At 36.6% G+C, this 27075-nt stretch overlaps 1 protein-coding gene across 2 annotated transcripts in view; it reads right to left on the bottom strand.

Moving 5' to 3' along the window:
* The window catches only part of LOC110288388 (vomeronasal type-2 receptor 116-like), a 43852-nt gene extending 17700 nt beyond the window's left edge, over positions 1-26152 (bottom strand). For both annotated transcript variants that reach the window (XM_085842963.1, XM_085842962.1), the window contains exons 1-3: positions 25868-26152; positions 2354-2645; positions 953-1762 (exon numbers count right to left, since the gene is read on the bottom strand). In XM_085842963.1, the coding sequence (XP_085699089.1) occupies positions 953-1762; positions 2354-2645; positions 25868-26082 (1317 nt within the window). In that variant the 5' untranslated portion in view covers positions 26083-26152. The remainder of the gene's footprint in view (positions 1-952; positions 1763-2353; positions 2646-25867) is intronic.
* Between the last annotated feature and the right edge of the window lie 923 nt (positions 26153-27075).

Here is a 27075-nt window from a genome sequence, read left to right on the forward strand (position 1 = left end):
GTAGAATATAATACCAGTTTGCAAATTAGACAGTGTTGTTTAACATGGATTTTTAGCAAAGATCTACAAATTTTGATAACTTCTATGGAATCCAGAGGGGGACAGTTGGCCTATATGTTTTACTACCTTAGAGAGTGCTTATGGTTCCTAAGAATAAAAAAGCATAGAAAATTCTCCAGGATCTGAAAATGAAAACACCCGTAACCTCATAACACATACCTCTCAAGCCAACTATACCATGAAAACTCTAGGAGACCCTACAGGCGGGCTTTTCAGTTTTAGATAATTCCAGATTCAGTAAAATTGACAACTGTGCATACCCACTACTACTAACTATAGGTCAGAATGAAGAAAAACAAATTAATCTTGGTTATCTCTAGTAATGTATTCTCTAATCAATATTTTCATTTTCTTTACCCTCTAATCATCTTTCTTCTGACAATTATCATTTTACTTCCTAAATCCCCTTGATAAAGTGGATCTAGATAATTATTTTTCTATTATCTATATAATTTTAAATTTAGTTATTCAATTCCATCCTGATTGCAGCTCTTCTTTCCAGGCTATCCCTCAGACAACCCATATCCCTGTTGCCCATCACTTTCTCTGAGATGGTGGAGCCTTCTCGGCATGTTACCCACCCTGAGACATCAAACCTCTTTAGGGCTAAGTGCATCATTGAAATCTGGGTTTTCGTTCTGAGAAATTGCAAAGAGCAATAACCATATTTTTTCTACCAAAATAAGAATTATTCTGTTAGTTCAATCTTCCACAGGTACACTTATCAGTCATGTTTATGGACATATATGTACATTGATATCTAGGCACTGAAATATATGCTACCTCTTATAGATTATTGAATGGAAAAAGTAATCTAGCATAACTAGTTTGAGAGCTTCTAAAGCATTTGATGTTATATTGGGGAGTTTAAAATACAGGAATTTCACATTACCTGCCAGGGGAATAACTGAGTCCTATCAATATTTGAGTGTGGTTGAAATTGTATTTGACTGAGGGTCTCCTCCTGCAGACTGTGGGCCACTGCATACACAGCATTATACACATTATAACTCTCTTCAGTCATGGCCATTGTAAAAATATTCCCTGGCAACAATTCCAAAGAGGCATTCTGCAGACAGTTTTTAAATACTTTACATTCAGAATGCAAAAATGAGCATTCGAAATACCAGTACCACAATATATGAAGAAAAATATCTTCTGGGTACTTGAAGGGGGTGGCTTCTTGCATAAACTTTTTGAAACCAGCAATCTCCTCATAATGGGGTGAAAAAATGAGAGCCCCATGGGATAATTCTAACATATTATATAGTTCTATATTGGGGCAAAACCATTTTGTATTCATAACCCAAACTTTTTTCATGTTGGACTTTCTATGTGTGCTTTCTATTAAAGTTAATAGAATAGAAGTGGGTCCATAAATTACAATCACATCTGCTGTCGATGATTCTAGAATGTGGATATGATTTGGGAATAGCAAATAAAGTCGGGTTTCCCCCACATATAATACTGTTTGCACAAAAGCTATGCAGATTCTAGTTTTGTCTAGCTCCTTTCTAAAGTCTGATAGAAACTGAGCACCTCTGTGGTCATCTGAGATGAGGAGTCCCACCCAGTTCCAGTTGAAATGAATCATCAAAGAGGCAATACCAGACAACAGAGCTGTGTCTTTGGGGGCCACCTGGTAGAGAGATTGAAACTGGTTTCTACCAATCTGAACAGGATCAAAAGGCCCAAAAGTAAGCTGAAAGAAATACAAAATGTTAAAATGGAGACCAAGAATTGCCATTCAAAATGTCTTAGTCTTAAAAGAGAAAATGAAATTATTAAACTTTCCACATTGCTGTTGATCACCAAAGGAAGTCAGTATTGGAACTCAAGCAGGTCAGGAATCAGGAGCTGATGCAAAGTCTGTGGAGGGATGTTAGTGGCATTTTCCCTTGGCTTGCTCAGGTTGCTTTCTTATAGAACCCAAGACTACCAGCCCAGGGATGGCACCACCCACAATGGGCCCTCCACTCTTGACCACTAATTGTGAAAATGCATTGAAGCAGTGTCTCCTGGAGGCATTTTCTAAACGGAAGCTCCTTTCCCTGTGATAACTCCAGCCTGGGTCAAGTTGACACAAAATCAGCCAGTATACTATATTTAAAAGTAAAAAAACAAAACAAAACAACAAAAAAAAACAAAAAGCCCCCCAAAAAACCAATGTGTCTTTGTCTTTGTAGATGATATTTCAACTTAAGTAATCAAACTCTGTCCCTTTCATTTTACAAACAGGTAAAATCAGAGAAAATAGTTCTGGCTGCTCATTACTCACATCACTTGCACTCACCTGAGGAAATTTGTAAAGATCTAATATGGTCCAAATTGTTTCAGATATTTTCCATGATACTCCAGTAAGTGTAGCAGCTGATTTGCTTTCTTTTTTACAGGTATAATTAGGGATCAATTTACTCAAACCTGTGAGCCAAGCGAATACACTCCTAAAAATGTTCTTTTCAATATCTGGCAGATTATAAATCTCAAGTCCAAGAGAGGTGTTTGGTAAAATGTGAGAGTTCAAGTTGATCTCATTGACGGCAAATAACATGGCCAAAACGAGTTGGTAGTTTCGCGCACTTATCCTGCAGAGAAGTATCACAGCATACACGTGGGAAACTCATAATAATTATACATACAACTTTAGTGCACTAGTTCTATACTTTGAACGGTTGTGTTTGCTTAGAACCCACACTTTTATGTCAGCCAATGAATTTTTTTCAATTAAAATGGTATGCTATGACAATTGTAGTTAATAAGATCCTGAAAGGGGAACCTTGTTAATTATAGACCCAAGAGAGCTTGCTTTCTCTGGTTTGCAGATGTGGAAATATAACATAATTGAACCATAAAATCAAGTATATTTCTTCAAAGTTATCCACTCTTCTTCTCTTCCAGTATCAAAACTTATGCAAAATAATTGATTCTTCATAAAGCCACCAGATTCTCGTGATAGATTATTGTGAAAGAACTTACTTAGCAATTTCAATCTATCTGTGGCAAGATTTTTATTTTGTACAAACTTTATTGTTTGTACATCTTGGAAAATAAGTGCATATCACATTCTAAGCATGTACTAGAGATTAAATACATTTTGTAAGAAATAATGTCCAGGAAGGCAATCTTACCGGGTAAAACCTCAGGGACTCTGCATTCCTCATTAGCATAAAGAAGCTTAGTTTTCTACACGTGATCACAGATGATTTTTCCTTTTGTGGGAAATATGGCACATGTGTCAGTTTAGGAATCAAGTAGGGTATAGGGGGATGCCTACCATCTCAGGTGGGTACGTGGCTGTTGGGTTCTCAGAACCACTCAAGCTTATCGTGCTTTCTGGCATGGTGTATTATCCCACAAAACAGTTCTTAAGAAAACACTGAAAAGTATAGGCATGATGGCAAGTCTCTATGTAGGGGTACTTTGTGTGGCATTTTTTCACTATATTATATTGTTGACTGCCAAACTTGTTGAGAGCAAAGTTCTATCTTAGTTCTCAGTTCATGGAATTGCTATTTCTATAGCCCATCACTGGTCTAATATTTTGTGAACATACATCCTTCCTCACTTGTCTTTTGGATGTAATATATATCTGACCACTAATAGCTAAGCAGAAAGTGGGATAGCAAAACTTCCAGGAGATATGGGGATTCTTCAAAGCAGAAAGCAAAAGGGAGAGATGTTCTAGCAAGACACCACCATTATTGTTTGGATGTGAAAATGAGGAGAGAAGTAGAGCTGTCTATATCCAGGACATAGTGCCAGGTTTGGAATTAGTGATGTTGTAATCTGTCTGGTAATCTGCTCAGCTAAAACTCCTAAGCTTTAAAATATGAAAAAGTGTCTATGTCGTTGTTTATACCACCAGCATATACAAGTGTCCTACTACATTGCTACAATATTATCATAAAGAAGCAGAAGCAGGCATATCTGTAAATTCCAAAGCAGTTTGTGCTGTATTTAGGGATCTCGAAAGCCCTGGATGTACAAGGATTCTACCACAAAGAAAACGAAAGAGTAGAATAAATCCATTGTAAAGTCTCAAATATTCTTAGAAATTATTAAGTTTGCATTCAGTCTGGGACAGTGCCTAGTGCAGACCTTGGGTGTCAACTCTTTAACCAGTCTCCACACACAGTGGAAGATCCACTCTCAGGTGCTCTAACACACCCAGGATCATTGGATCAGAGGTGCATAGAACATAACATCTGTCCCAACATGGAAAGTAACTGGTACCAGCAGGATCGGAGCACTAAGGAACTGCACCTGACCAGTGTCATGGGCTCCAATCAGTCTGAGCTGGTGCCCTGAGCAGACCTTGGTCCTCATCTCCACAGCCAGTCCCACAACACCCAGAAGAAGCTCCACTCTCAGGAGCTCTGACACCAAGAATCTCAGTATCCCAGTATCCTAGAATGACAGGATCAAAGAGACAACTGAACTCTGAGGAGTTCTTACACAACCAGGACCACAAGAAGGATAGATCCAGTCAGATATAGTGAGGACAGGTAACACTAGAGATAATCAGATGGCCGGAGACAGTAATAGAACAGAGCAGCCAAAACCATGGTTACTTAGCATCATCAGAATTCAGTTCTTCCACCATGGCAAGACTGGATGCACGATCACACCAGAAGAGCAAGTTTCCTAACTAGAATCACTTATAATGATGATGATAGAGGACTTTGGGAAGGGCATGAATGGCTCCCTTAAGTAAATACTGGGAAACACAGGTAAAGAGTTGGAGGCCCTTAAAGAGGAAACATCAAAATGCATTAAAGAATTACACAAAATACAGTCAAACGGGAGAAGGAAATGAAAAAACCATCCAGGATCCACAAATGGAAATAGAAACAACAGGGAAATCACAAGGGGAGACAACCCTGGAGTTAGAATAAGGTTTTTAAACCTTAGGGGAGTGTTATGGGAAGGACTGAAGGCATGGATGAGAAGGCCATCTAAAAGGAAACCAATAGTGTCAACTAACCTGGAACCCTCATAAATCCCAGAGTCATATGCATGAACAAAAGAGCATATATGAGCTGCTCTGTTCATACAGCACATGAGTAGCAGAGGACTGCCCTGTCTAGCCTCATGGGAGAAGATGTGTCTAATTCTACAGTGCCTGTTTGTTCCATTGAGGGAGGATACCAGGAGCACATTCTCTTATAGGCAAAGACGAGGGAGGGCACATGTGGTGAAAATATCTGCAAGGTGAGGAGGGGAAGGGAGTCACCATTTTGTATATAAAAACAATAAAAAATTTAGTTAAGTAAAAAAGAAAAATTTGAGAGAATTACAATATCTACTGATCATCACTTTAAGGGACATCATAGATTATGAACTTATTATTTATAATGTATCAGAAATAAAAGTGAAGAATGCAAGTCTCCAAACACAGAACACTATATGGATATGGAAAATAAACTAATCAGACTTTGACATTATATACAAACTCCTGCTTAGGAAAAAAGTCATATATCTTACATATGTACAATTATAAAAGAAAGGAAAGTTTTCTTTAAAAAGAAGATAGCTATTAAATGTCATAATTTCATCATTGCAAAACTTTCATTCTGCTGGATTATCATTCATCTTCATCTTATTAAGTAAAAATATCAAAATGTTAAGTTTATTTGAAATTTGCTTAACTTTTTAAGAAAATGTACACTTCTTTCATTGTGAATTCTAATATTGAGTGGAAATCCTTCATGGAGCATATGAAGAATATGTTTTTTTTTTTCAGAAAAAAAGTTTAATATTTTAGAATTTACTAGATTATTTGAAATATTGATCAATATAGGTATCTAAATGGGTAGATCAATTAAGATAAAAAAGAGTAAAGTAAATGTATACGTTGTGTCTCTTAATGTTTACTTCATGACAGCATTTTCCTTGAAATTTCGCAGTCAGTTATTTTACTTTTTACAGAAAGATAAGGCTTATATGCATTGTTGTAAATTAATCAGAAAGTATATATTTTCCTTTATATTTCATGTATATTAAATTTAAATTTGTCTTTTCCTAAAAGGAAAGGAGGAAAACAATTTAACCCCAATCTTCCCTTCTCTCTTTATCTCCATATTGAAGCCCACACTTCTGGAAGAAAACTTCTACCCAACTAGATGTCAGACTAGTTTCCTGAACCTCAGGCAAGATAGCTTTTCCACCCTCCCCATCCACAGACAGTAAACCCCTCATCACTGTTGCTTTACTTGTCACCATGTTATGCTCCACACTCTGACAGAAGCCTCCTATCAATTCTGGTGATTGGCCATCTTACTTTAAATCAGATGAGCTACCATCTATTTTGCTTGCATGAATCAGAAGTTATTGAGGCCACCAGAAGTGCAACAGCCAACTAGAACAGAGACAATAAGCAGTGATTTAAATTAGGCACATGACACTTCATCCAGAAGACCAGAGATGATCCAGAAACCAAGGAAGAAAAATAAAAAGTTATAGAAAGTCCAAGGAAGACAAATCCAAAGTTAGTACCTATATGTATAACTGTTACAAATCCAGATGACTAGACATCAGTATAGACACAGTGAATAATAGTCCAAGCACCATGACAGCACTACTTCCTTGCAATCTCTTTATAATATGTATTTATAAACCCTTAATATCCCAACACAAATGAATAACAGCAAATGACCTTTACAACAACTTTGTGCAAATGACAGAGGTTCATAAAGAAAAAATGATTAAATCCCTTAAAGAATTTGAAAAAAAACAATAAGAAATGGAAAGGAACTTATAAATTCAGTAAAAAATGTCAAGAAAGTGAAGGTGATAGAAATACATACAGTGGTGAAGGAAATGAATGAGTGTATTTAATCCAGAAAATCAACATAGAAGCAACAAAGAGTATACAAAATGAGGGGATTCTGGTAATGGATAATCAAGGTAAGTGAACAAGAATTACAGGTAAAAGCATTTCCAAACAGAATACAAGAGACAGAAAAAAGAATTCCAGTCATAGAAGACAGCATAGATAAAATGAAATCCTTCAAAGAAGATGTCAACTTTAAAAAATTTCAGACCAAAAAAAAAAAAATCCAGGAAATTAGGGACAATATAAAAAGACCAAGTATTAAACCAACAGAAATAATAGAAGTTTAAATGCCCAAGTCAAAAATTCAGGATATATTTTATCAAATTCTTAAAATAAAAATTTCCTAACCTAAAGAAAGTGATGCTTAAAAACATTCAATCAGCTTACAGAATACAAAAAGACAAGGAAAGAAAACTTCCTGCTATATAATAATCAAAACACTAAATAAAAAAGAAAAGAAAACATCAACTACAAAAAGATTAAAACTGCAATGAAAAATGCCAAGTAATATATAAAGTCATGCCTAAGACAATTGTATGGGACTTCTCAATAGAGGCTTTAAAACTCAAATGGGCCTGGCCTGACTTAAGTATATTCTAAGAGACCACAGCTATCCATGAAGAGTATTATACCCAGCAAAACTTCCAATCACCATGGAAGAAGAAAACAAGATACTCCATGAGAAACACAAAGGACAAAAATGTACAGGTAGAAAATCTCTAACCCAAGGAAGTCAGATGTATTCCTGAAACTTCAGGCAATAAATAATCTCAGACCAGCATAATAAAAGGAGGAAAGCAAAAACGCACCCATCACCACCACCACCATCAATACCTACAACAAAATTACAAGAGTTAACAATCATTAATTATTGATATCTCTCATTATTATTGTACTTAATTCCTTGTAAAACAATACCACCAAACCAAATGCTGACAAAAACAAGATGTCTACTTTGCTGCATAATGCAAACACTCCTCAACATCAAGGATAGACATTATCTCAGAGTAAAGGCCTAGAAGCAATTTTCAAACAATTATCCAAGAAGATAGCTAAGGTAGACATGTTAATGTCTAACAAAATAGAGTTAAAACTCACATACTTATAAAAAGATGGGGAAGTGGAATTCATACTTATCAAAGGAAATCTACCAATATTATATTTCCTTTCTCAAAAAATATACCTTAAATTCAAGGGTACCAAGACTTAAAAAGAACTAGTACTAAAGGTTAAATTATGCACCATCCCTCACACACTTGTAGACTGATACTTCAATATCCCACTCTCACCAATGGTCTGTTCATTCCAGACAAAAAGTAACCACAGAAATCATAGAGGTATCAGGCAATATGAAACAAATGTATGTAACAGAAAACTAAATGTGTTTCACATAAAACAAAGGAAAATAATTTCTTCTGAGCACATGATAAAACACTCTTAGAAAATTACTACATACCTTTTCTCAAAGCATGTCTAAATACATGAAAAATTGAAATAAAGCAGTATATATGATCAGACAAATACTAAATATAGTAGGATATCAACAATGCCAGGAACAACATACAGCTTACAAACATATGGAAACTGAACAACTCTCTACTGAATGAGTAGTAAATCAATGCATAAGTAAAGTAAGAAATTAAATATTTTGTACAAATGAGTGAAAATGAATGTACATCACACTCAAATTTATAGTACTCAATAAAATTTTGCTAAGAGGAAGCTTTAAAGCACTAAGTATTTGTGTCAAAAATACTGCAGAGATCTCCATCTAACTTAACAGCACATCTGTATGCTCTAGGGAACAGAAGCAAACACATGCACAGAGACTGCATGGCAGGAAATATTCAAACTCATTGCTTAATTTATTAAAACAGAAACAGAGAACAAAACAAAGAATACATTAAACAAGAGTTGATTCTCTAAGAAAAGCCATATGATAGGAGAACATTTATTCACATTGCCTAAAAGACACAAAATACCCAAATCACCAAAGTCAGAAACAAAAAAAAAAAAAAAACAAACAACAACATTTACCAAAGAGATCCAAATAATCATGTTTTTACTTTAAAGATTAATATTCCAACCAGTGGTAAAAGAAAGGGACAATTTCCCTCATAAATACTACTTATCCAAGTTAAATCAAAATCAGATAAGCAACGTAAATTGCCCTATAGCCCTGAAGGAAATAAAAGAAGTCATTAAAATCACCCAACAAAAACAAACACAAAAACTGAAGGCCAGGTGATTTAGAGCAGAATTCAACCAGACTCTCAAGGAAGAACTAATGCTGATCCTCCTTGAAACATATCCAGAAGAAACATTACACAATTCATTTAAAATGCCAGTGACACTTTAATGACTAAAGCCACAAAGAATAAAAAATATCAATTATAGACACATTTCCCTCCTGAACATAGATGCAAAAATACTCAATAAGTACCTGAAAAGGAATTGAAGGAACACTCAAAATATCATCCACTATGATCAACCACGTGTAGTCTATGAGATGCAGCCATTGTTCAATGTACAAAAATCTCTCAAGGTAATCCACATAATGAAAAATTGAAATCAAAGTACAGGATCATGTCATTAGATGCTGTAAGGTCATTTGACAAAATTGAGCACATCTTCATGACAAAAGTCTTGTACAGATCAGGGATACAAAGGACATACACATAATAAAGACAGTTTACACCAAGCCTGTATCCAAGAAAGCAATTCCTCAAAAATCAGGAACAAGATAAAGCTGTACACTATCTCCAGATTAGTTCAACATAGTATGTACAGTTGGAGATAAAACAGTAATACAGTAAAGAATTTGAAGGGATTTCAAATTGAAAAGGAAGCAATCAAAAAATCACAAATTGCAGATGACATGATAACATAGACAAGTAACCAAAAATTCTATCATGAAACTCATACTCCAAAATTGCAGGATTAAAAAAAACTAATATATATATATGTGTGTGTATATATATATATATATGTATATATATATATGTATATATATATGTATAAATATGTATATATATGTATATATGTATATATGCATATATGTGTATATGTGTATATGTGTATATATGTATATATATGTATATATGTATGTTTTTATGTATATGTTTATGTTTATGTATGTATGTGTGTGTGTGTGTATCACTAAAATCTTATATTGTAACAATTAACAGGTTGGGGAAAAAATTAGGACTATAACATCTTTAACTACAGCCACAAATTATATTTAAAAATGTGTGTTAAAACTTACCAAGCAATTGAAAACATTTATAATAAAAACATTAATTATTTCAAGAAAGAAATTGAAAAAGATATAAGAAGACAGAAGGACATCATGTGCTGTTATATCAGTAGGATCAACATAATGAAAATGACTGTTAAGCCAAAAGCAATCTCAAGTTTCAATGTAATCTTTAGCAAAATTCCAACAGAATACTTTACGAGACTTAGACAAATACTCAGCTTCATATGTAGAAATAAAAACCCAGTTAGCTAAAAAAAATTCTGTACAATAAAAGAAAATCCTATTTTATCACTTGCCATGATTTCAATCTGTACTATAAAGCAATAATAAAAAACCCCCACATTGTATTAGCTAAAAAAGACAGGTTGGGTAATAGAATCGAATGGAATACCCTGACTTATATACATCCATCTAAGGACACCTGATTCCAGATAAAGATTTTAAATATACACAATTGTAAAAAAGAAAGTATTTCCAACAAATGGTGAAATCTCACTAGATTCCCGTAATTATAGAATGCAAAAAAATGTACATCTAGCATATTACACAAAACTCAAGTTCAGTTGGATCAAATATATTTTCATAAAACCAGAAACACTGAATCTATTAGGAGAAAAATTAGGTCATAGCCTTGAATGCATTGAAACAGTAAACAACATTCTGAACAGAACACCAATAATACTGTCACTGCACATTATCACAGTTAATAAAAAGAAAGCTCATGAAAATAAAAAGGTCTTGTAAGACAAAGGAAACATCAATATATCAAAACTGTAGTCTTCAGAAGGCAAAAACTATTTTCACCAACTCTATGTCTTCCACATAACTGATATGCAAAATATCTAAAACACTCAAGAAACTAGATATTAACAAACCAAATATTTTAGTTAAAATGCTGTACAGATATAAACATAGAATTTTCAACAGGAGAATATCTGATGTCTGAAAAACTTTTGAATAAATGTTCAACAATCAGCAGAGTAATGGAAACCAAAGCGATTCTGTAACTTCATATCATTCATGTCTGCCTGGCTAAGATCAGAAACAAGTGACAGTTGATGTTGTTGAGGACCTGAAGAAAAGGGTACCTTCCTCCATTCATGGCAAACTTTTATAGACACTTTGATTATAAAGGCCTCAACAACCAGTCATAACACTCCTGAACATATATCAAAAGTATTGACAATCTTACCACAATGACATTAGCTCAACTATATTCTTTGCATCTTAATGCATAACAGCCAGAATCCAGAAGCAATCTATAGACCCCTCAATAAAAATGAATTAAAAAGTGAAAAAAAATTTTTTGTCTTATTGATGGTGTCTTTTGCCTTGCAGAAGCTTTGCAGTTTCATGAGGTCCCACTTGTCAATTCTCGATCTTACAGCACAAGCCATTGCTGTTCTATTCAAGAATTTTTCCCCTGTGCCCATATCTTCAAGGCTTTTCCCCACTTTCTCCTCTATAAGTTTCAGTGTCTCTGGTTTTATGTGAAGTTCCTTGATCCACTTAGACTTGACCTTAGTACAAGGAGATAGGAATGGATCGATTCGCATTCTTCTACATGAAAACAACCAGTTGTGCCAGCACCATTTGTTGAAAATGCTGTCTTTCTTCCACTGGATGGTTTTAGCTCCCTTGTCGAAGATCAAGTGACCGTAGGTGTGTGGGTTCATATCTGGGTCTTCAATTCTATTCCATTGGTCTATTTGTCTGTCACTATACCAGTACCATGCAGTTTTTATCACAATTGCTCTGTAGTAAAGCTTTAGGTCCGGCATGGTGATTCCACCAGAGGTTCTTTTATCCTTGAGAAGAGTTTTTGCTATCCTAGGTTTTTTGTTATTCCAGATGAATTTGCAGATTGTACTTTCTAATTTGTTGAAGAATTGAGTTGGAATTTTGATGGGGATTGCATTGAATCTGTAGAAGATGTCCCAACCGGTAAGAAGGACACATGCTCCACTATGTTTATAGCAGCCCTATTTATAATAGCCAGAAGCTGGAAAGAACCCAGATGTCCCTCAACAGAGGAATGGATACAGAAATTATGGTACATCTACACAATGGAGTACTACTCAGCTATTAAAAAGAATGAATTTATGAAATTCCTAGCCAAATGGATGGACCTGGAGGGCATCATCTTGAGTGAGGTAACACAATCACAAAGGAACTCACACAATATGTATTCACTGATAAGTGGATATTAGCCCAAAACTTAGGATATCCAAGATATAAGATACAATTTGCTAAACGCATGAAACTCAAGAAGAATGAAGACCAAAATGTGGACACTGTGCCCCTTCTTAGAATTGGGAACAAAACACCCATGGAAGGAGTTACAGAGACAAAGCTTGGAGCTGTGATGAAAGGATGGACCATCTAGAGACTGCCGTATCCAGGGATCCATCCCATAATCAGCTTCTAAACTCGGACACCATTGCATACACTAGCAAGATTTTGCTGAAAGGACCCAAAGATAGCTGTCTCTTGTGAGACTATGCAGGGGCCTAGCAAACACAGGAGTGGATGCTCACAGTCAGCTATTGGATGTATCACAGGGCTCCCAATCGAGAAGCTAGAGAAAGTACCCAAGGAGCTAAAGGGATCTGCAACCCTATAGTTGGAACAACATTATGAACTAACCAGTACCCCGGAGCTCTTGTCTCTAGCTGCATATGTATCGAAAGATGGCCTAGTCGGACATCACTGGAAAGAGAGGCCCATTGGACTTGCAAACTTTATATGCCCCAATATAGGGGAATGCCAGGGCCAAAAGAATGGGAATGGGTGGGTAGGGAAGTGGGGGGCGCTATGGGGGACTTTTGGGATAGCATTGGAAATGTAATTGAGGAAAATATGTAATAAAAATATTAAAAATTAAAAAAAATAAATAAAAAGTGAAAATTTTACACTGAGCTGTATTACTCAACTCTTTTTTATTTTTTTAATTTATTTTTTTTACTCAAATGTTTAAAAATGACATAAATGTACAACATTTGTGTATAGGCCCAGTGGTGGTATAGATGGGTTGTCAGGTAGAACTATTTCCATTTTTCCAAGGAACCATCAGACTGATTTCCAAAGTGGTTTTACCAGCTGGCAGTCCCTCCAGCAATGGAGGAGTGTTCCTCTTTCTCCAAATCCTACCCAGCATCTTCTCTACCCTGAGTATTTGATTTTAGCCATTCTGATTGGTGTGAGGTAGATTCTCAAGGTTGTTTGATTTGCATTTCCCTGATGACTAAGGATGTTGAATATCCATTTGATATTCCTCAATTGAGTAGCCTTTGTTTAGCTCTGTACCCCATTTTAAATAGTGTTATTTTGTTTTCTGGAGTCTAACTTGTATTTTTTTAAACAATTTTTTATTAGATATTTTGGATATCAGCCTTCTATCTGATGTAGGGTTGAGAAAGGTCTTTTCACAATCTGTGGTTTGCCATTTGTCCTATTGATTTTGTCCTTTGCCTTAGAGAACCTTTTCCAATTTGAGAGGTTCAATTTGTCAATTTTTGATCTTGAAGCATTAGCCATTGGTGTATTGTTCATGAAAATTTCCTCTGTGCCAGTGTGTTCAATTTTCTTTCTTCATTTCTCTCGTATATGATTCAATAAACCTGGTGTTATGTGGAGGCCCTTGATCCACTTGGATTTGAGCTTTGTACAAGAAGTTAAGGATGGATCAACTTTCATTCTTTTACATGCCAACTACAAGTTTAACAACCACCATTTTTTGAAAATTCTTTTTTTTTTTTCCCCACTGAATGATTTTGGCTTCTTTGTCAAAGATCAAGTAACCATAGGTGTATGGGCTCATTTCTGGGTCTTCACTTTTTTTCCTTTGATCTACCTGCCTGTCCGTATCAATAACATGCAGTTTTTATCCCTATTCCTCCATTGTACAGCTTGAAGTCCAGCATGATGATTCCACCCAGAAGTTCTTCTATTGCTGATAATGATTTTTTTGTTGTGCTGTTTTGTTGTTGTTTATTTTTTGTTTATTTTAATCCAGATGAATTTGAGAATTACTCTTTCTATATGTGTGAAGAATTGAATTGGTATTTTGATGGGTGTTGAATTTGTAAATTGGCTTGGATAAGATGCCCATTTTTACTTATTAATCCTACCAATCCATGAGAATGGGAGATCTTTCCATCTTCTGTGGTCTTCTTTGATTTCTTTCTTCAGAGATTTGAATTTCGTGTTATACAGATATTTCACTTGCTTGGTTAGAGTCACGTCAAGACATTCTATATTATTTGTGACTGTTGTGAAGGGTATCTTCTCCATAATTTCTTTTTCAGCCCATTTATCCTTTGAGTAGTTGGAGGCTACTGATGTGAGTTAATATTATATCCAACCTCATTGTTAAAGTTGTTTATTTGCTGCAAGGGCCATCTTGTGGAATTTTGGGGATGCTTATGTGTACTATCATATCATGTGTAAATAGTGATACCATGACTTTCTTCTTTCCAATTCGTACCCCTTTGATTATCTTTTGTTGCCTAATTGCTGTGGCTAGAACTCTGAGTAATATATTGAATAGACATGGAGAGACTGGGCAGCCTTGTCTTGTCCCTGATTTTAGTGGGATTGTTTCAAGATTATCTCCATTTACTTTGATATTGGCTCCTGGTTTTCTGTATATTGCACTTATTATATTTAGATCTAGACTTTGAATTCCTGATCTTTCCAGTACTTTTAACATGAAGGGGTTTTGTGCTTTGACAAAGGCTTTGGTAGCATCTGATAGGATGGTGTTGTGGTTTTTTTTTCCCGTTTGAGTTTGTTTACATAATTAAGTTGATGGATTTTCTTATATTGGACCATCTGTGCATCACAGGGATGAAGCCCACTTAGTCATAGGGGATGATGGGATTGATTTCTTTTTTGATTCAAATTGTGAGAATTTTTTTGTTTGTTTGTTTTTTCGAGACAGGGTTTCTCTGTGTAGCCCTGGCTGTCCTGGCACTCACTTTGTAGACCAGGCTGGCCTCGAACTCAGAAATCCGCCTGCCTCTGCCTCCCGAGTGCTGGGATTAAAGGCGTGCACCACCACGCCCGGCAAATTGTGAGAATTTTATTGAGTATTTTTGGATTGATATTAACATGGTAAATTGGTCTGAAATTTTCTTACTTTATTGGGTCTTTGTGTAATTTAGGTATCAGTATAAATTTGGCTTCATAGCATATATTGGGTAATATTCCTTCTATTTCTATTTTATGAAATAATTTTAGAAGTATTGGATTAGGTGTTCTTTGAGGGACAGATAGAATTCTGCACTAAACCAACTTGGTCCTGTTTTTGTTGTTGTTGTTGTTGTTGTTGTTTTTTGGCTGGGAGACATTTAATGGCTGCTTCTTTTTCTTTATAATTATGGTACTGTTTAAGTGGTTTATCTGATCCTAACTTAACTTTAGTAGTTGGTATCTGTCTAGAAAATCATCCCTTTTTTTCTAGATATTCAAGTTTTGTTGAGCACAGGCTTTTGTAGTAAGATCTGCTTCTCTATCATTATAGCAGTCTTATTTATTATATTCAGAAGCTTGAAACAACCAAGATGTCCCCCAACCAAAGAAGGAATACAGAAATTGTGGTACATTTACACAAACAGATTACTATCAAGCTATTAGAAACAAAGACTTCATGGAATTCTCAGTCAAATGGATATCGTGTGTGAAGTAACACAGAAACAAAAGAATATTCATAATATGTATTCACTGTTAATTGGATTTTAGCCTGAAAACTCAGAATACCCATGATATACTCCACAAGCCATATGCAACTTAGAAGTAGGAAGAGGAGAGTGCAGATGCTTCAGTCCTGCATAGAAGTGGGAACAAAATAACCACATGAGCTAGACCGAGAAAGGGACCACCAAGGGAGAGAGGAGGGAGAGAGAAAATGGGGGGCAGCAACAGGTACAACACAGGGGTTCAGAGGATCAGGAAATTGCATAGAAACATAGCAGAGGGGGATGTGGAACTGAGGTAGTCATTCACCCATGCCTCTCTTCGGTTGTGTTGGGGTGCCCAGGACTAGGTGGGGTGGGAGTGCTGCGTTCTGATGATGGTGAGTGGTCTTGATTTCTGTTAGTAGGATTCTGTTAGTGGGAGACTAGCTCTCTCCTTAGTTTCAGTGTTCAGAGTACTCTCTGCATGCAAGCTCTGCTCTTGGGGGGAAGGTGCCCAGATATTTGGTGTTCGAACCTGCGAACATTGAGAGGTTGTCAGGAGCTAATGATGATGACTTTAGTCAAAATACTCAACAAAGGGAGATACAAAGTGTAGAGACAACCTCCTGGAGAGAGGCACAACATCCAGTTCATCCATCCAGATGGATGGTGCCACCTATACATCTCAAAAATGTGAACCTAGAAATGTTCCTGCTCAAAGGAAAGGCAGGGAAAGAAATTGAAATAGAGACTGAAGGATAAGCCATTCAGAGACAACCTTACCTAGAGATCCATATCATCTGCAGCCACCAAACTTCCACAGTATTGCTGATGACAAAAAGTACTTGCGAACAGGAGCCAAATATGGCTGTTTCCTGGGAGGTTCTACCAGCACATGACCAACACAGATACAAATACTTAGATACAACTGTCGGACTTAGTCATGGGATCTCAGTGGAAGAGATATGGGAATGACTGAAGTAAGCAAAGGGGTTCTTATTATTGCAACCCAATAATAAGAACAATATCAACTAACTGGACCACAGAGCTCTCCTAAGGGTTAAGCCACCAACCAAAGGGTGTCCATGGAAGGAGTCAAATATACGTATACATATGAAGCAGAGGATGGTCTTATGTGACATCAGTGAGAAGAGAGGGAGGCTTCATGTTCCAGCATAGGGTGATGCTAGAGGGGTGAGGTGGGCATGGGTGAGTGGGTCTATGAGAACCCTCATATACACAAAGGTGAGGGGATGATTGGGGATGGGATGGGGTGTTGGTAGAGCGGTAACCAAGAAGGGGGAGATCATCTGAAAATGCAATCAAATAAAATGATTAAAAAATGACAGAATAGAATTTGGAACTAGAAAAACTTAACCCTAGCATGGTTTCCCAGACCCAGAAAGATGAACATGCCATGTTCCCACTTATAAGTGGACATGAGCTGTGAAGTATAGATTTTGACAAAGCAAGTAAGAAGGAGAACTAGAGGAGCACAAGTCCCTTCCGGTCCACTGTAGCACCGGGTTTCCTTGTCCGCTGAGTCTCTGGACACCCACAAGGATCCACACAGGATCCCCCATGGAATCCTAAGACCTCTGGTGAGTGGAACACAGAGTCTGCTCCAAACCAATCTCACGGGACCTGAGACTGCATCAATTAAGGAAGCAGATAACCCGGTCTGATCAGGGGCACAAGTCCCTTCTGATCCACTCCAGCACCGGGGTGCCTTGTGCAAGGAGTTTCCAGACACCCCCAAGGTCCTCACAGGACCCTCCACGGGATCTTAAGACCTCTGGTGAGGGGAACACAACTTCTGCCAGGAGGCAGGTTCGAACACCAAATATCTGGGCACCTTCCCCCCAAGAGCAGAGCTTGCATGCAGAGAGTACTCTGAACACTGAAACTAAGGAGAGAGCTAGTCTCCCATGTCTGCTGATAGAGGCTAACATAATCACCTGAGGAAAAAGCTCTAACCAGAGATAACTATAACAACTAGCTCCAGAGATTACCAGATGTCAAAAGGCAAACATAAAAATCCTACTAACAGAAATCAAGACCACTCACCATCATCAGAACGCAGCACTCCCACCCCACCTAGTCCTGGGTACCCCAACACAACCGAAAAGCTAGACCCAGATTTAAAAGCATATCTCATGATGATGGTAGAGGACATCAAGAAGGACTTTAATAACTCACTTAAAGAAATAGAGGAGAACACTGCTAAAGAGTTACAAGTCCTTAAAGAAAAACAGGAAAACACAACCAAACAGGTAGAAGTCCTTAAAGAAAAACAGGAAAACACATCCAAACAGGTGATGGAAATGAGCAAAACCATACTAGACCTAAAATGGGAAGTCGACACAATAAAGAAAGCCCAAAGTGAAGCAACGCTGGAGATAGAACCCTTAGGAAAGAAATCTGGAACCATAGATGCAAGCATCAGCAACAGAATACAACAGAAGAGAGGATCTAAGGTGCAGAAGATTCTATAGAGAACATCGGCACAACAATCAAAGAAAATACAAAACACAAAAGGATCCTAACTCAAAACATCCAGGAAATACAGGACACAATGAGAAGACCAAACCTACAGATAATAGAAGTTGATGAGAATGAAGATTTTCAACTTAAAGGGCCAGCAAATATCTTCAACAAAATTATAGAAGAAAACTTCCCAAACCTAAAGAAAAACATGCCCATGATCATACAAGAAGCCTAAAGAACTCCAAATAGACTGGAGCAGAAAAGAAATTCCTCCCGACACATAATAATCAGAACAACAAATTCACTAAATAAAGATACAATATTAAAAGCATTAAGGGAGAAAGGTCAAGAAACATATAAACACAGGCCTATCAGAATTACACCAGACTTTTCACCAGAGACTATGAAAGCCAGAAGAGCCTGGACAGATGTTATACAGACACTAAGAGAACACAAATGCCAGCCCAGGCTGCTATACCTGGCCAAACTCTCAATTACCATAGATGGAGAAACCAAAGTATTCCACGACAAAAGCAAATTCACACATTATCTTTCCACTAATCCAGCCCTTCAGAGGATAATAACAGAAAAAAACAATACAAGGACGGAAATCATGCCGTAGAAAAAGCAAGAAAGTAATCCCTCAACAAACCAAAAAGAAGACAGCCACAAGAACAGAATGCCAACTCTAACAACAAAAATAAAAGGAAGCAACAATTACTTTTCCTTAATATCTCTTAATATCAATGGACTCAATTCTCCAATAAAAACACATAGACTAACAGACTGGCTACACAAACAGGACCCAACATTCTGCTGCTTACAAGAAACCCATCTCAGGGAAAAAGACAGACACTACCTCAGAGTGAAAGGCTGGAAAACAATTTTCCAAGCAAATGGACTGAAGAAACAAGCTGGAGTAGCCATTCTAATATTGCATAAAATCAACTTCCAACCCAAAGTTATCAAAAAAAAAGACAAGGAGGGACACTTCATACTCATCAAAGGTAAAATCCTCCAAGAGGAACTCTCAATTCTGAATACTTATGCTCCAAATGCAAGGGCAGCCACATTCATTACAGACACTTTGGTAAAGCTGAAAGCACACATTGCACCTCACACAATAATAGTGGGAGACTTCAACACACCACTTTCATCAATGGACAGATTGTGGAAACAGAAACTAAACAGGGACACAGTGAAAATAACAGAAGTTATGAAACAAATGGACTTAACAGATATCTACAGAACATTTTATCCTAAAACAAAAGGATATACCTTCTTCTCAGCACCTCACGGGACCTTCTCCAAAATTGACCATATAATTGGTCACAAAACAGGTCTCAACAGATACAAAAATATTGAAATCGTCCCATGCATCCTAACAGACCACCATGGACTAAGGATGATCTTCAATAAGAACATAAATAATGGATAGCCATCATTCATGTGGAAACTGAACAACACTCTTCTCAATGATACCTTGGTCAAGAAAGGAATAAAGAAAGAAATTAAAGACTTTTTTGAGTTTAATGAAAATGAAGCCACAACATACCCAAACCAATGGAACACAATGAAAGCATTTCTAAGAGGGAAACTCATACCTCTGAGTGCCTCCAAAAAGAAATTAGAGAGAGCACACACTAGCAGCTTGACAACACATCTAAAAGCTCTCAAAAGAAAGGAAGAAAATTCACCGAAGAGAAGTAGACGGCAGGAAATAATCAAACTCAGGGGCAAAATCAACCAAGTGGAAACAAGAAGAACTATTCAAAGAATTAACCAAAAGCAGAGTTGTTCTTTGAGAAAATCAACAAGATAGATAAACCCTTAGCTAGAATCACTAGAGGGCAAGGGACAACATCCTAATTAACAAAATCAGAAATAAAAAGGGAGAGACATAACAATAGATCTTGAAGAAATCCAAAACACCATCAGATCCTTCTACAAAAGGCTATACTCAACAAAACTGGAAAACCTGGACGAAATGGACAAATTTCTAGACAGATAACAGGTACCAAAGTTAAATCAGGATCAAGTTAACGATCTAAACAGTCCCATATCCCCTAAAGAAATAGAAGCAGTCATTAATAGTCTCCCAGCCAAAAAGAGCCCAGGACCAGATAGGTTTAGTGCAAAGTTCTACCAGACCTTCAAAGAAGATCTAATTCCAGTTCTGCACAAACTATTCCACAAAATAGAAGTAGAAGGAACTCTACCCAACTCATTCTATGAAGTCACAATTACTCTGATACCTAAACCACAGAAAGATCCAACAAGAATAGAGAACTTCAGACCAATTTCTCTTATGAATATAGATGCAAAAATACTCAATAAAATTCTCACTAACCGAATCCAAGAACACATTAAAGCAATCATCCATCCTGACCAAGTAGGTTTCATCCCAGGGATGCAGGGATGGTTTAATATACGGAAATCCATCAACGTAATCCATTATATAAACAAACTCAAAGACAAAAACCACATGATCATCTAGTTAGATGCAGAAAAAGGATTCGACAAGATCCAACACCCATTCATGATAAAAGTCTTGGAAAGATCAGGAATTCAAGGCCAATACCTAAACATGATAAAAAGCAATCTACAGAAACCAGTAGCCAACATCAAAGTAAATGGTGAGAAGCTTGAAGCAATCCCACTAAATTCAGGGACTAGACAAGGCTGTCCACTTTCTCCCTACCTATTCAATGTAGTACTTGAAGTCCTGGCCAGAGCAATTCGACAACAAAAGGAGATCAAGGGGATACAAATTGGAAAAGATGAAGTCAAAATATCACTTTTTGCAGATGATATGATAGTATATATAAGTGACCCTAAAAATTCCACCAAAGAACACCTGAACCTGATAAGCAGCTTCAGTGAAGTAGCTGGATATAAAATTAACTCAAAAAAGTCAATGGCCTCTCTCTACACAAAGAATAAACAGGCTGAGAAAGAAATTAGGGAAAGAACACCCTTCTCAATTGTCACAAATAATATAAAATATCTTGGCGTGACTCTAACTAAGGAGGTGAAAGATCTGTATGATAAAAACTTCAAGTCTCTGAAGAAAGAAATTAAAGAAGATCTCAGAAGATGGAAACAACTCCCATGCTCATGGATTGGCAGGATCAACATTTTAAAAATGGCTATCTTGCCAAAAGCAATCTACAGATTCAATGCAATCCCATCAAAATTCCAACTCAATTCTTCAATGAATTAGAAAGAGCAATCTGCAAATTCATCTGGAATAACAAAAAACCCAGGATAGCAAAAACTCTTCTCAAGGATAAAATAACCTCTGGTGGAATCACCATGCCTGACCTAAAGCTTTACTACAGAGCAATTGTGATAAAAACTGCATGGTACTGGTATAGTGACAGACAAGTAGACCAATGGAATAGAATTGAAGACCCATAAATGAACCCACACACCTATGGTCACTTGATCTTCGACAAGGGAGCTAAAACCATCCAGTGGAAGAAAGACAGCATTTTCAACAAATGGTGCTGGCACAACTGGCGGTTATCATGTAGAAGAAGGCGAATTGATCCATTCCTATCTCCTTGTACTAAGGTCAAATCTAAGTGGATCACGGAGCTTCACATAAAACCAGAGACACTGAAACTTATAGAGGAGAAAGTGGGGAAAAGCCTTGAAGATATGGGCACAGGGGAAAAATTCCTGAATAGAACAGTAATGGCTTCTTCTGTAAGATCGAGAATTGACAAATGGGACCTCATGAAACTGCAAAGCTTCTGCAAGGCAAAAGACACCTTCAATAGGACAAAAAGGCCACCTACAGATTGGGAAAGGCTCTTTACCTATCTTAAATCAGATAGGGGACTAATATCCAATATATAAAAAACTCAAGAGGGTGGACTCCAGAAAATCAAATAACCCCATTAAAAATGGGGCTCAGAGCTAAGCAAATAATTCTAACCTGAGAAATATCGAATGGCTGAGAAGCACCTGAAAAAATGTTCAACATCCTTAATCATCAGGGAAATGCAAATCAAAACAACCCTGAGATTCCATCTCACACCAGTCACAATGTCTAAAATCAAAAATTCAGGTGACAGCAGATGCTGGCGAGGATGTGGAGAAAGAGGAACACTCCTCCATTGTCGGTGGGATTGCAAGCTTGTACAACCACTCTGGAAATCAGTCTGGCGGTTCCTCAGAAAATTGGACATAGTACTACCGGAGGGTCTTGCAATACCTCTCCTGGGCATATACCTAGAAGATGTCCCAACCGGTAAGAAGGACACATGCTCCACTATGTTCATAGCAGCCTTATTTATAATAGCCAGAAGCTAGAAAGAACCCAGATGCCCATCAACAGAGGAATGGATACAAAAAATGTGGTACATTTATACAATGGAGTACTACTCAGCTATTAAAAAGAATGAATTTATGAAATTCCCAGGCAAATGGTTGGACCTGGAGGGCATCATCCTGAGTGAGATAACACATTCACAAAAGAACTCAAATGATATGTACTCACTGGTAAGTGGATATTAGACCAGAAACTTAGTATACCAAGATATAAGATACAATTTGCAGAACACATGAAACTGAAGAAGAACGAAGACCAAAGTGTGGACACTTTGCCCCTTCTTAGAATTGGAAACAATCACCCATGGAAAGAGTTACAGAGACAAAGTTTGGAGCTGAGACAAAAAGATGGACCATCTAGAGACTGCCATATCCAGGGATTCATCCCATAATTAGCCTCCAAACGATGACACCATTGCATACACTAGCAAGCGTTTGCTGAAAGGACCCTGATATAGCTGTGTCTTGTGAGACTATGCCGGGGCCTAGCAAACACAGAAGTGGATGCTCACAGTCAGCTATTGGATGGATCACAGGGCCCCTAATGGAGGAGCTAGAGAAAGTATCCAAGGAGGTAAAGAGATATGCAACCCTGTAGGTGCAACAACATTATGAACTAACCAGTACCCCGGAGCTCTTGACTCTAGCTGCATATGTATCAAAAGATGGCCTAGTCAGCCATCAGTGGTAAGAGAGGCCCATTGGACATGCAAACGTTATATGCCCAAGTACAAGGGAATGCCAGGGCCAAAAAAATGGGAATGGGTGGATAGGGAAGTGGGGGGGGGAGGGTATGGGTGACTTTTGGGATAGCATTGTAAATGTAATTGAGGAAAATACGTAATAAAAAATATTAAAAAAAAAAAAGAAAAACAGCAACTATTTACATCTTGTACAGCACTCTGCAGTTTTACAGGAAGCCCCCCTATCATTTTTTCTTTTGTACTCACAGAAATCCAAAGAATATTAATATTAAAAGTGGAGAGAGCTGGGGAAAAAAAAAGAAGGAGAACTAAAGGAAGGATACAAGGATGTTCACAATGTAACAAATATTAATGTCATATTTATATAAAGAACTTATTCTTTTGTTTATTAGCATGTATTTTCACTTCCACTGTCCTATTGGAATGTTATTTTGTGAATTTACATGATCTTAAACCAAAACCACCATACTTTTGTAATTAGGATATTTTTGGTGGTTTAATATTTACCCAATATCCATGTAACTGGTAACATAACTAGCAATATTTCCATGAAAAAAGTTATAGTTTTAAAATTCCACTATATAAAATAAATCAAATATTCAGACTTCGTTTTCTGTGTAAAACACTTTAGCTTGAAGTTCCAATGCTTGTCTTACTGTCGTTTATGCTTCCAAAGAATTATAAAAACACATAAAATAAGAACAAATATACATCTTGCCTTGAATTATTGAAAAATGAATTAATAAAAATAATCAGGAATAAATTCAATTACACACAGGTAAATTGAAACAGCAATGTTGATGTATATAGTTCTAGCCACGCTAAAGCACATGATCATTTGTGTTTATTGCAATCATGATGCTTGTGCTTGTGCACAATGAATCACAGTGTGCAGAAAATGCACTGACCACTGTCAGAAATACCCATGTCAAATGGCTATGCACTCCTTCACTGTATTATAAAGGTTTAGTCAGGGGTTTGAACGAAGATTAATAGATATTAATGTATGTCTCTTCATATACCCTATTTGCATAAAACTAAATATTGTTAAAATAAGTTAAATAGGGCAAATAAATATATTTATCATACATGGTAAATAAAACAACCTGCAAATTCTATTTCCTTATTTTATATCATGTTAAATAATCTGAGAAGCCATTTGCAACTATTTGTTTTTGATGAGCTGGGCACTTAAATCTGTTTACTTCTCATGTGTTTTTGCAGTCAGATTGCTTTCACTATTCTGTCTAGAGAGACATGGGGCATAGTGCAAAGTGGTGCCTGGCATTGAGATACTGAACAAGAAAAGAAAAGGGGAATCAAATATAGTGTTATTTCTTTCAAAACAAAAAAAATTATCTTTGAAATATGCACATGAAATATTTCACCTAGCTGTCAACTTTTCAATTACTCCAGTCACTATTAAAGCTTATGGCAAAATATGAAAAGATGTTTTCTTTACCTAAAAATGTTTCATTTCTGAATTACATCCCTTCTGCACTGTCTTGGCCTAACTTACACCTTATCCTCATATCAATTTGTTAGCAAAGAGTAGCAATGTATCATTCCTAAGAATCTACTTAGTCTTTCAGCAATTTTCTAGCAACTAACCACAAGCTGGACACTCATTGCCCATGTTTATTCCCCCATGTTGAGTTCAGGGTTGAATACATGCTTTGGTTTCCATTTCAGTTCTTTAGTCTATGTGTATACTACACTGATAGAAATTTCAGCATGATACAAAATACACTTTATTTCTTTGAAAAAGTATTGCACATGGTTTTCTCTGAGTTCACCAAGGAAATTGAAATAAACTGTCTCTCTAGATCTGCTGTTCCTGCAGACTAAAATCTAAGGAAGAGTTATCAGTGCACTTAATATCATTGAATATTATTTTATGAATAAATCCTCAAAGTCAAGTAATATATAATGGAAAAATATGGTTTAAATATGTTATAATTTGAAATCAAATGATGTGAAAATATTTCAATACTATATAAAATATTAATGATACAAAATAACAGTGAAGGTAGGTAAATTTCTTACTCTGCCATTATTGAACTGAAATCAGAATTAGCTGACACAAGCAACACAGATCACTCTAGAACCTTTGCAGGGCTTCCAAAGTCACAGACTTCAAAGGCATTATCTGCTCTAACACAATCACGACTGGCATTCCCCAATTCTCTGAACTGTTGTGTCAGACTACTGTAATACCCTTTCTAGTACAGAACTGGCATGGTGTACACTCTGAGTCTGAGGAATGACAGGCAGCATGGGAAAAGGAGAACAAACTGCAGCAATCAAATATTAAACATAAAACTATGCAATGACACATTTTTCTTCTCACTTGAGAGGACAGAAAGAGGCACTAAGAAAACAAAATTAGAGAACTTGGTAGGGAATATGTGGAGCCCCACGATGAGAAATACTTAGGAAAATGCTAGAATACATATTAAAAGCAAGAGACAAGAATATGTAAAATTAGTTAATACAAAGCACTTACCCAAAATATGCATCTGAGTCCGTAGGAAAGTATTTCCAATCTATTGTTTTACGTACAAGTGAATTATGTAAAATAGGAAAAAATGCACCAATGACAACAGTTCCATCAGAGTGTATTAGGCATTTTGTGTCATTTGGGCAGAGATCAGTTGCAATGATCCAAGTGAAAGTTGGCATCTGTAAAAACCAAACGATAAGAAGCCAAGAGAACAGCATATTAAGTGATAATTCCGTTAAGATCTAAGTCATGGGGTGGTAAAACCCATGGTGTGTAACATATATATTTTGAGTTACTGTGCTTGTATATTTGCATTGTTGTTGACATTATGACTGAATATGTCACCCCAATCAACCAGAGACGTTTGCAAGGATCCTTTCATCCACCGCTTGAGAGTTCTATGGCACTTGATCCTTCAGGCTCTCCACCTGAGGCACCACACTCAGTGAAAAACAAATTACTGCTTAATAGGACATGTTTTCTTTTCTAATCAGAATTACAATTATTTACTCCAAGACTGAAAAACCCCAGGGTTGCGATCTGCTTCTCTGGTTTTGGCCACAGGGGTGTACAAAGACAGATTTTTTTTTTAGAGAGTCTTTCAAGATAATGTCCAGATATGTCATTAAAATAATCATTATTGGAAATAAGGGAACAGAGAAGAAAAAACACATACCACAAATTGATGGTTTAATTAAAGGGACACCAGAGTCCATAAAAATTAATACTTTTTACTTTCCTATGTGTCTCAGGATCCTGAGACCATTCTGTCTTTGATACATGCATATTTATACACAAATAATTGGCCAGTTCACTGCTCATGACCTTTTGGGTCTCATCTTATATAGCCTAATGTGAAGGTGAACTTATCACTTCAGATGCATAACTTAATTTCACTGTAGAAATCATACTAATTTGATCTTAAGTTTGATCTTGGCTATTTTTCTCTATTTTTATCCATGTTGGGTCACTGAATTGATATATCCTCATTTTTCTCCTTACCACTTCTCCCCCCTTTTTACATGAGCATATTAGAGAAATACTGCCCCCACCACCAATTTCTCAAATGACATATTATGTGCTGAGGATCTCTATGTGCATTTGATGGAATTACTCTGCAGATAAAACAAGAGCAAGTATTCTGTACCTAAATCTACTGTGACTTGAGGCTCCATGGAAGGGTGATGTCTGCTTGTGGTGTTTGTGTGGTT

The sequence above is a fragment of the Mus caroli genome, unplaced genomic scaffold (assembly GCF_978045245.1).
Source record: "Mus caroli unplaced genomic scaffold, Mus_caroli_1 scaffold_9, whole genome shotgun sequence".
NCBI classification, from domain to species: Eukaryota; Metazoa; Chordata; class Mammalia; order Rodentia; family Muridae; genus Mus; species Mus caroli.